The sequence below is a fragment of the Rana temporaria genome, chromosome 4, assembly GCF_905171775.1.
Source record: "Rana temporaria chromosome 4, aRanTem1.1, whole genome shotgun sequence".
Lineage (NCBI taxonomy): Eukaryota > Metazoa > Chordata > Amphibia > Anura > Ranidae > Rana > Rana temporaria.
In genome coordinates, this window is record NC_053492.1 from 205,668,354 (window position 1) to 205,680,461 (window position 12,108).

Genomic DNA, 12,108 nt, shown 5'->3' on the forward strand with positions numbered 1-12,108 from the left:
TTTATATAATTCTGGGATATCGCTCCACAGAGAGTCACCACAATGGCACCTGTTTTCAAAAGCTGTCCATGTTTTAAAATCAATGGTGAGCGGTTACAAAGTTCTGGGATAATATAATATTTGTTACAAGCAGTGGGCCTTGAAGCCTGGCATCCTGAGCTACTGGGTGAAGTAAGAGGTGGGGTGTAAGTCCCAGGACTGTTTTTAAGGCAGGGCAAAAGGGGGAGCTGCCCTGGACCCCATCATTGTTGTGGGGTCCAAAGCAGCTGCCTCATACTTGCCAACTATCCCAGTTTAGATTCCCTAAGATGTCCTATTGCCCTATTGCAGTGTACAGATGACTCACCTCCAGACCCTGTGTTTACATGTAAATAACCTACATGGATATGTAAATAGTGGCGGCATTAATATGTAAATAGTTGTGAACCATGGCATTGATATGTAAATAGATGTGGACCACGGCATTCATATGTATATCAGGTCTCCCTGAGGTCATATCTATCATCACTTCTGCTGAATGCTGCCCACTGGGGAGGTAAAGGAGCATGCGTGAAAGTCCGGACTACAACTATAGTCTTTGGGCCAGATCCACAAAAGAGATACGCCGACTTAACTCGATTTTTCTAAATTTACACGGCGTGTATCTTTGCGCCCGATCCTCAAAACGAGAAGCGCCTGAAATTCGGGCTTTTCCGTCCTACCTAAAAATATTACGCCGGCGCATTCTCGTGCGCAAATTACGCTAGGCACGCCGCTTTATTTGATAGGCAAAGATGCAAATGAGGGAGATAGGGCGATCCACAGAATTAAGTGTGTGCGCCGTAGATTACGCCCTGTGCGCACCTGTTAGTTTTTTGGTGGGATTTTACACATTATAAAAGCAGCCCTAATTTTACACATGCCGTCTGAATGTCTGCTGAAGCAACACCATTCAGGAAGAGCTCAGCACACACACGTTCAGGACTGAAATCTCTCTGCCAAAATGCCAGGACCAGCAATGATACTAGCTGCATTAGTTGATATAGAGACACAAAGAAGGAGGAGGGCACAGAGGAGGAGGATGAGGGCACAGGAGAGGGTCTACCGCCCACGGCAAGATTTGTTTGGCATGCCTGCTTGTGAAGTTTACCGCAACTACAGATTTACCCGTGAGGCCATCCTGGAATTAACAACAATACTTCAGGATGATCTTACCAGCCCAACCCAACGCTCCCATGCCCTGCAGCCACTCACCAAAGTACTGGCCACTTTGCATTTTCTGGCCACTGGCTCATTCCAACGCACAAGTGGAGGCGTGGCTGGGATGGCACAATCCTCCATCAGCAGGTGTGTGCACCAAGTGGTCCCTGCAATCCTGCTGCGCATGGGAAATCAGTTTCAGAAACCCACCCAGGAGGATCAGCGTTTAAAGTCAATGACCGACTTTTACAACATTGCCAGATTTCCACGCACCATCGGGGCCATTGATTGTACCCATGTGGCACTACAACCACCCCATGATACTGAGCACATGTTCCGGAATCGTAAAGGCTGGCATTCCATTAATGTGCAAGTCATCGTCGATGCCCATGGCCTCATCTGGCACGTCTGTGCTAAATTTCCTGGATCCTGCCATGATAGTTACATTTACCGGCAGACACAGATCTCAAGAGATTTTGACCAGAACATGTATGGAGACAGCTGGCTGATTGGTGAGTGACATGTGTGTCAGGTATGTCCCCCCCATGATGCTGACATCACAAGGGGCACATGCATGACTAATATCCTCCTGTCTTTTCCCTTACAGGTGACTCAGGATATGCCTTGGGACCTCATCTAATGACCCCATTCAGGAACCCCCAAACCCCAGGAGAGCAACGCTACAACCAGGCGCACATACGAACCCGGGGAGTGGTTGAACGGACCTTTGGGCTTCTGAAGTCCCGCTTCAGATGCCTGGATAAGTCTGGGGGTACCCTGCTGTATTCCCCTGACTTTGTGTGTCAAATAATTGGGGCATGTTGCATACTCCATAACTTTGCCCTCAGAAGGGGACTGCATATTGACTTATGTAATGACCTGACCCCTGACCCAGGCAATACTATCCCAACCAACTCTACCCGGTCTGCTGAGGGCACAACAGCTAGGAGACGCCTTGCAGAAGGCATTTTTTCCCAGTAAATGTACATGATTAATGTCACAATAAGTATGTATTTTTTCACTGTAAATGCACATGATTAATGTCACAATAAGTATGTATTTTTTCACTGTAAATGCACATCAATAAAGTCACAATGATAATGCATGAATGCACACCACTGTGGTTCCTTGCACAGACACATCACATGCACATCGAATTGGATTAGATCCAAGTCCCCCCCCCCCCCTTGGGACTTGGGAGCAGTAACGCCACGCCACGGCTCCAATTATGTCACTGTGCATTCATACACCATTCAGGAACCTGGGATTGCACTTCTCCCTGGTCCTGGGGATCCCTTCTCCACCAAAACTGAGGGTGACAACCTTAATTTCTTAGGAATGCCACCCCCCCACATTCACACATCATTCACACACATAAACCAAATCATAAGTACAGAAGACCAAATTTAAAAAAAAAAAAAATGCATAAACAAAAAAAAAAAAGTATCCCAGCAAATTTATTAGCGGCGGCGATTGCTACGCCTTGGCTGGGCAGGGGCACGGGCAGGGGCACGGGCAGTGGCACGGGCAGGGGCACGGGCACGGGCAGAGGCACGGCCACGGCCACGGCCACGCCGTCGCGGAGGATGTCCATTGGGGGGGTGTTGAGCTGGGGAAGGAGGAGCCTCCTGGGGGGGTTGAGCTGGGGAAGGAGGAGCCTCCTGGGGGGGTTGAGCTGGGGAAGGAGGAGCCTCCTGGGGGGGTTGAGCTGGGGAAGGAGGAGCCGCCCCTGCTGGCCTGCCCTCCATGGCCCCTGCAATGCGAGTGAGACAGGCAATGAGGGCAGCCGCATTGGCCTGGCCAGACCTTGTATTGTCCTGCACAGCCTGGGTCAGGGCACTCAGCTCATGGGCCACGCGCGTTGTGGCGGTCTGTATGTCATTCAAACATGTTATGACCGCCGTTGAGTTGGTGGCCACATCACCGAGTGCCTCCATCATTTCACCCTGGCTGTGCTCCATCTGCGTCAGTTTTTCCAGAATTTTTCCAAGAATGCGGGTCTGCCGGGCATTGTCCTTCACCACACTGGCCGACAGACGCTCGCCCACAGTCACGGTCTCCTGGGTTGTCCCCCTGGCTGCCGCTGAGTCTTGCGGGCCTGGAGGAGGGGAGAGAGTGACCCTGGTGACTGGAGGCCTGTTGGGGGAGAAGTGGGAGGGGCTACCCCTGATGGTGGCCTGACTGGTGCCAGCCTCAGGTGTAGTCTCAGGGGAAGACTCAAAGGTTATCATATCAGTGGCCAGGAGGACTTCCCGGCCAATCTGCATATTTTCCTCCTCCTCCCCCTCATCATCCTCCTCCCACTCAACCTCAACCTCCTCCCCCTCAACCTCCACATGAGTGGAGGTTTGGCCAATCCCCTCCCCTGGGGAATCCTGCCCTTCTTGGGACTCATCATCTGCCTGTCTTGGGGGTGGTGCTGCAGCCTGGCCCGATGGGCCTGCAACCTCCTGGCCTCCAACCTCCTGGCCTCCAACCTCCTGGCCTCCAACCTCCTGGCGTGGAACCTCCTGGCCTCCAACCTCCTGGCGTGTAACCTCCTGGCCATCTGTGGAGGACACAAAACAATCACATGTTTGAGGAACCACACACTTGGCACATCTTCCCTTCCCCCACCCACACATGCTAATCAACAGAGAATAAACCAAAAAACCTACCTGTCCTCCTAGGAACATCTGACGTATAGCCAGGCAGGCCCACCACCTGCTGTGGGTGGAAACACTGGGCCACTGCCCATTCCTCCTCCGTCAGTCTGACTGGGCAGGGTCCCCCTCCTCCAGTGCCCCTGGTATGGGCGTCGATCCTTGCCATCTTAGTCCGGACGACGCTTCTCAGATCGTTTATTTTTTTCTGTATGCCAGCGGGGGTCCTAGTCTCCCCCCCCCCCCCCCCCCATTGATCTGGTCCGTGATCTTTTTAAGAAGCTGCCTCCTCCTGGCCGGGGTGGTGTTCTGGCTCTCAGGGCCATGCAGAAATCGCCCATATTTCACAATGCCCCGAGCAAGAATTTGCTTCTCTCCCAGGGTGAAATTAAGCTTCCTGCGTTTAGGGGGCATCTCATACACCACCCAGCAACAACAAACACACCCGACAAACAATCGACAATACACACCCAAAAACCTGACAAAAATCTATACCACAAAAAAATCAAGAAAATCTAAACACACAAGGACACAGCTAATAGTAATTCAAAAAGAAACACGCACCAACAAACAAACAAAAAACAAACACCAAAAAACAAACACCAAAAAACAAACACCAAAAAACAAACACCAAAAAACAATCAGCAAAAACAATAACAAACAAATTAAATAAATACACTTCTCAAACACAAACAACAACTAGACTCTCCAACTCCTCAAACACTTTTCTCACAAACACAACTTACCAACACACAAACAAACAGAGCAGAAGCAAATTGCTCATGGAAGGGGAACAATGGGATATACTTTAGCAAGGGAAGTGTGTGTGTGTGGTGCTTTTTAGACACAGGGCGATCCTCAAACTAAGTACACTTGGCCTTTTACCTATCTCACTGATTGCGCCGAGATCAGTTCTGCACATGCCCAGTGAGGTCCAGTTTCGTGCGCGCATGCGCAGTACGGCCGGCGCCTCATTTGCATGGGGTCACGGCTCATTACAATGAAGCACGCCCACTTCCTTCCCACTTGCAAAAACCCCGCCTTACGCCTCTGAATTTAAGTTACGCTGGCGCACATTTAGACGCAAATGCGCTGTGGATACGGCACTTACGACACCAACTTAGGGCAACGTAACTTAAATCACATAAGTTAGGACAAACTAAATTTGCACCGCTGGCTGAGGATCTGGCCCTTTAAACCTAACATCAGCCCATTATGCAAAGGTAAGCAAATTGAGGTGGAACCCTTCTTCAAAATAACATGGTGCCACAGCATGCACTGAATTTTGGTGCATGTCAATACGCACATCTTAGCTGATGCATGATAGTGTCATTAACATTGAATGGCACTTGTGTGTACAGTATATGCTAAAATGCAGCATGTTTCTGTGGTGTCAGGAAAGCGATTTTGCATGTATTCCAGACACACACAAATGTCAACGCAGACTAAGGCCCAGATTCACAAAGAGTTACGCCGGCGTATCAGTAGATACGCCGACGTAACTCCGAATCTAAGCCCGTTGTATGTTTAAATGTATTCTCAAACTGAGATACACTTAAACATGCCTAAGATACGACGGCCTGCGCCGTCGTATCTTAGGGTGCAATATTTAGAATATGCAAATTAGTCGTTGCGCTGATTCACGAACGTACGCTTGCCCGTCGCAGTAAATTTACGCCGTTTCCGTAAGAGATACGCGGCGTAAAAAAGATAAACATGCCCCCTAGGTGGCGTATCCAATGTTAAGTATGGCCGTCGTTCCCGGGTCGGCCAAATTTGAAAATTTTACATTGTTTGCGTAACTCGTCCGTGAATGGGGCAGGACGCCATTTACATTCACCTCGAAACCAATGACGTCCTTGCGACGTCATTTAGCGCAATGCACGTCGGGAAATTTTAGGGACGGCGCCTAATTTAAATGATCCACGCCCCCTACCCAGATCATTTGAATTAGGCGGGCTTGTGCCGGGGGATTTACGCTACGCCGCCGCAACTTTACAGGCAAGTGCTTTGTGAATAAAGCACTTGCCCGTAAAACTTGCGGCGGCGTAACGTAAATGAGATACGTTACGCCGCCGCAGAGATGCGGCAATCTACGAGAATCTGCCCCTAAATGTCTCAGTTACATTGGTGATCAGTGTCAATCTTCTCATCACATTGCTTTAATAAGACCAGCCAGTGCATATTATATTGGCATTAACTAAAAATGAAAACATCAGTTTTAGGTAAAGTGATCCTTTAAAGTATTCTCAAATTAGGCCAGTTTCCAAAGCAGCTGCTGTAAAAGCCATCAATATCAAGCTGCATAGAAATATGTCACTTGGGTTATTTTATTTGTATTTATTTTTAATAAGAACAGAGCGAAGCAGGAAACTAAATGAGAACACAGGAGACACACAGCAGCGCTGATAAGACAGCGGGAGCTTTCAGAGTTAACTTTTCATGTGATTGGTTGCTAGGTGGTCCTTGCAACTAATCACCAGCTTGTAAATATGAAAAATTAACTCCCACTGTCTTATCAGCGCTGCTGTGTGTCTCTCCTGTGTTCTCATTCAGCTTCCTGCTCCCTGCTCCGCTATGCTCTGCCTCCCTCGCTGCATAGGGCAAGGTAAGAAAGGGCAGAGCTGCGGAGAGCCTGTGTAATATGCAGGGGGTGTGTGTAGGGGGGATGTGTAATATGTGCGGGGCTGTGTAATGTACAGGGGGGGTTGTGTAATATGCAAGGGGGCTGTGTGATGTGCAGGGGTGCTGTGTAATATGCAGGGAGGGCTGTGTAATGTAAAGGGGACCAGAGGTACAGGGACTGTGTAATGCAAAGGGGTCCAGAGCCGCAGGGTTGTGTAATGTAAAGGGGTCCAGAGGAGCAGGGCTGTGTAATGTAAAGGGGTCCAGAGGTGCAGGGCTGTGTAATAGGGTCCAGAGGAGCAGGGCTGTGTAATGTAAAGGGGCCCAGATTATGATCTCCATTTATAAGCAGGTGAATGCGGCCCTTCATGCATTCACATACATTGAATGCTGTCCTTAAAGCGGGGTTCCAACCACAATTAGCATTTTTTAAATGTATGTCCTTTCATCCTGCGTTTTTATAATATAAATCCGGTCACTTACTATTTTACAATCCGCCGCCGCTCCGCATAGTTATTCAAAAAAGATAGTTTATAAAATTATGTCCACACCGTTGTCATTTTGCTTGTGGGCATTGTGAAGCCCACAAGCACTTACTTCCTGGAAGTCTTGGATGGGGAGTGATAATTGGGTAGCGCACTGCATCCTGGGAAATTATGACACACATTTCCCAGGAGCATTAGAGGGAGATTATGTCAGGATCCTAGGTGATTCCAAAGGCAGATTTTGTGGGACTGCATAGCAACAGGCATTTCCAGATGAGTAAAACATTTATTTATTTTTTTTATTTTTTTTTAGGTCTAATGAGCACAATAATAAAAAAAAAAAATTGGGGATGGGAACTCCACTTTAAGTGGAAAAAGATTGCTTCAATTAGGGGCTTCAATTACAACCCCTCATTTTTCCTGGAAGGATGTTCATGCTAAACAAATTTTCTTGGAAATACCAGATATCATCGGCAGAGCCAACTATTTCAGCAATAATGTACAAAACAGTGGTGTAACAATAGCCCTAGCAGTCCACGCAGCTTCTATGCGGCATGGGGTGAAAGGTGCCCATTAAGAGGTGCTACTGGGTCAATTTAAACATAGAAAACGTGTGTACATACAGTATATGAAGATAACACATACCCATCACTGCATTACTAAAGACTGCAGAAGTTGCTATTGTCACTGACCCTCTACCCCAGGGATCCTCAAACTATGGCCCCCCAGCTGTTGCAGAACTACAAATCCCATGAGGCATTGTAAAACTCTAACATTTACAGACATGACTAGGCATGATGGGAATTGTAGTTCCTGAACACCTGGAGGGCTGTAGTTTGAAGACCCCTGCTCTACCCCTTGTGACATTTTAGTTAGTCACAGACAGGGGCGGACTGACAACTCATATTGCCCCTGGACAATAGGAGAGTATGGGGCCCCAGGGCAATAGGAGATTATGGGGCCCCCAGGCAATAGGAGATTATGGGGCCCCCAGGCAATAGGAGATTATGGGGCCCCCAGGCAATAGGAGATTATGGGGCCACACAGTATACACACACATACAGTATACATACACAGTATAGAGACACATTATACACAAACAGTATACATACACACAAAATACACATATACACACTGAAAAGGTACTGGAGAGGCTTGTTAGCTATAATCTTGGGATTTTTTTTAAAAACACAGATTTTTACATGTCCCTGGTTTTACTGAGGCTGGCAACCCTGGTGGTGCCCCCTAGTGGCATGGGGCCCTCGGGCAGTGCCTGAATGGTCAGTCTGCCCCTGGTCACAGATCCCCCTTGTCAGCTTTGCCCTAATGAGAATTGATTTTGCCATAGACTAGTAGATTTTTGTTCAAAAATAGTTTTAGGAACATTTGTCCGATCTTTTAATGATCACTGGGATCGATTCTACAGGCATTTTCGACCACATTGATCGGATAATTCGAAGAGAGATGTCAAATATTTCCTAAACGTATGGATTTTAACATTGTGTAACCTAGTCTGCAGCTCTGTCAGGAAAAGGACTGTATGTCTTTCCTTCAGAGGAGACTTTTACACAGACACAGCTGCAGAATGAACTCTGTTGCAGAACATAGGGTAGCCAGTATCAAGCTACCCTCCATCCACTAGGGGATGCACTGAGGATGTTGACTGCAAGAGACTATTGAGAGAAGTTGAGTTGATTTGGGGAGGTGTCGTTTTATGTACTCAATTGGCCTTAGATTCTAAGAGGAAAGACTTCAGCTCCAAAAGGCACTGTGGTGCAGAGAATAGGGAGTATTATAACTTCCCTGGGCTGAGGAGAAGGAAGGACAACTTACAGAGGCTGCATGGGGGCTGCTGCACCTGAGTGAGAGACACAGTGGCAGGCATTCCTGAACAACAGGGTTGTGAGGATGAGGACCTTGTCCAGGGTTGCCACCTGTCCGGGATTCACCTGGACAGTCCATGTTTTGAATCATGTGTTCGGGTTTCAGGTGGACTGAAACCCAGACACATTATTCAGACTGGGCTGTGGCTACCCAAGTAACCAAGGTAGTCACACACAAATCTGTTGCCATCCAGGAGCTGCAGGCAGCTGTCTGGGGGCATGTTTGGCATCACTTGGGGGGCAGGGCGATGATGTCAGTAAGATCAATTTGGCCATACCCACTGTTCACTGCAGCACACTATGTGCACTGCAGGTGTCCCAGGTTGCTAAGGTGTTCAGGTTTGGCTTGACGAAAAGGTGGTAACCCTAACCTTGTCCCTATCAACATGGGGGCAAGGTGCTTTGGAGGGGACCCCAAAGCACCCTCCCCATGTTGAGGGCACTCATTTAAAATACACCTATGATAAAAATGATAGAACCTTAATTTCTTTGTAAGTGGGCAAACTTATAAAATCTGCAGGGGATCAAATAATTATTTTCCCCACTGTACATCTTCCCCTAGGTTAGGTTGCCCAGTACAGGCTTGAGGAGGAATTGTGTTTTATAACAATGATAATCGTATTACTCCTATTAATTCACCCTCTCTATTTGTTACATTTACCATTATCATCTAAATGAAAGTGAACGAAAATCCCAAATTCTGGCTTGTCCTTAGAACAGTAATAGAGGGAACATCTTCCAAAGGGAACACTAGTTCTGGTGACCATGGTGAGAACAAGGGATTGCTTCTCACTTCCTGTTGTGGTTATGGGACAGGAAGTAAAGGTAAATTTCCCCAATGAGACACATCAAAAAAAAAACTGACAGGGGTTATAACACTCCGTTCCTCTAGCCAAAATAAACAGAAACGTTTTACCTTTAGCTCTTCTTCAATTGTTGTAATATATTTCTCTTAGAGCCCTGTCACACTAACAGCACGGCCGCATTAGCGGTAAATAGCTTGCTAGTTTTAGCGGTGCTTTACCGTCGAAGAACGGGTTAATAGAGCCTGTGTAGCGTCGCTGCCAAAGTGTTTTGCAGGCGGTTCGGTAGCACTGCCCATTAATTTCAATGGACAGGGACGGTGGAGGAGCAATGTATACAACACTCCTCCACCGCCCCAAAGATTCTGCTTGCAGGACTTTTTTAAACATCCTGCCAGCGCAGCGCCCCTGTGTGAAATTACTCTGGCTTTTACATTGGGGTGGAAGGGGAGGCATTCTTCAGGTGCTTTACAGGCACTATTTTTTGCCCTTTAGCACCTGAAAAACGCCTCAAGACCTGTACACACGACCAGGATTTCCCAGGAGAAAAACCGAGAACCTGCTCGGTAACTTTCCCCCTGTATACACCAGAGGTTTTCCCGTCGGGAAAACTGCGGTGAGAGCTTTGGCCGGGAATCCCGGCCATGTGTATGCTCCGCCACATAGGGAAACTGACGGGAAAAAGACCGCCGGGAATCGCGGCAGGAAAAAAAGAGAACATGTTCTTATTTTTCCTGCCAGGATTCCCAGCGGTTTTCCTGTCAGGAAAACTGCCATGGAGCATACAGTTTTCCCGGCCAAAAGTTGTCATGGCAGTTTTCCCGACAGAAAAACTGGTCAGGTGTACGAGGCATGAAAGGGGTCTTACTGCTTAATCCATTGAGTTGTAATTCTCCTACCATTTATTCATTGCGGTATATTTCTTCTTTGTTACCCTTCAATATACTTATTACATAACTTACAGTAAATATGCAATGAAAACCTTTGGCATATACAGTATATTCGATAATATTATTTTTATTTTTAATTTGCTCCTTTTCTTCCCCCCAACCAAGTGGAGTTACCCTTTTAGCTATAAATTTTAGTGTTATTGAGATTTCTCGAAACAGTGAATTACAAATTAGAACTTTTATTTCCCCTAAATGCCACTAGTATATACAGTATAAGATACCAGCTAAACTATCATAATGTATTATAATGTATCATGCTGGAACTAGTATGCTGTTAGTCACATCACGCACTAACATTGCCTCTGTCACCAAGTCCACTGTTTACTTCCTCCAGCTCCATAAATTAAAGTCTGTACTTTCGTATAGACCTAGGGCTGGAGAAAATAGTCTGCAGAAGGCTGTGTATTGCACCCATGACCCACTGATCGAAATTCAGGCTCCAATGCAGAAAAATACAAAATAAAACATTTTTAATTCATGCAATACTGGTGCATTCTTTTTTTTTATTTATTTTTTAGAAATGGTGGAATATACCTTTAATATCCACTGTCGCTTGGATAATTCATTAGAATCTTTTATGTTTTCTCTTGCTGATTTATACTTAAAAGCTAACAGCAAGATAGAAAGACAAAATGTTCTTACCTCTACAGTATCAGGAGATGAAGCAGTCTCCCCAGTAGGATCCTGGACTTCGTCATCATGAAATGTTGCACGTTTATAGTCAGACATCTGAGAACAAAAGAAACCAAATCAAAATCAGTATACTGGCAAATAAGTATAAAGTGTATAAAGGCCACTTTGATTAGCCGCTGTTCTGCGTGAATGTGAAGATTTTTCAATGCTGGTGTTCTCTGCTAGAAGAGGAATCCTAAACAGCAGCTCTTACAAAAAGCTTTAGCTTTTCAAAAAATATGCAATCTATTACTATAGTGTCAGTCTACATCAAAGATTTTATCTGTGGGTTCATCCAACAACACAAAATAAGTATCCTGACAGAATTGGGATGGAATAGGTGAATATCTTGGTAGAAAACCCTCTCTCTGTAGCTTAGGATATTGAATTGCATTTTTTTTAAATTTCCATATAAAACAATGGAGGTAATTTATAGTCTGGTTCAAGCCCAAGTAATAGAATTATATTACGCTTGGTCCCCCTTTATACCTGCCCATTCTGTTGCCGCACATTACTGCATGCACACTAACATGAGGTACCCATGCAGTACATGTGTATTGCTTTAAGGGGGCATATTGATTTAGATTGAACTGCATGGCAGCCAACTTTTGGTGCACAAAGACAAACACCAAAGTGAACCAAAAAAATGTTTGCGAACACATACAAAAAAGTGCACTAGGGTAAAGTGTAGGACCCTTAACTGGCCCTCCGCAAGACTCCTGACAGGGGCAAGGCACACTCTGGGTTACCTAGCCAAAGGGCCCGGCGGACACCTCTTCCCACAATTCTGCAAGGGGAAATAGGATTATTAGCTAGATTCACAAAGAGTTAAGCCGGCGTATCAGTAGATACGCCGTCGTAACTCTGAA

The 12,108-nt window shown here is 46.4% G+C and overlaps 1 protein-coding gene across 2 annotated transcripts in view; it reads right to left on the reverse strand.

The window, feature by feature from the left end:
* The window catches only part of ECE2 (endothelin converting enzyme 2), a 103,694-nt gene that overhangs the window by 61,583 nt on the left and 30,003 nt on the right, over positions 1 to 12,108 (reverse strand). For both annotated transcript variants that reach the window (XM_040349774.1, XM_040349773.1), the window contains exon 2: positions 11,210 to 11,296. In XM_040349774.1, the coding sequence (XP_040205708.1) occupies positions 11,210 to 11,296 (87 nt within the window). The remainder of the gene's footprint in view (positions 1 to 11,209; positions 11,297 to 12,108) is intronic.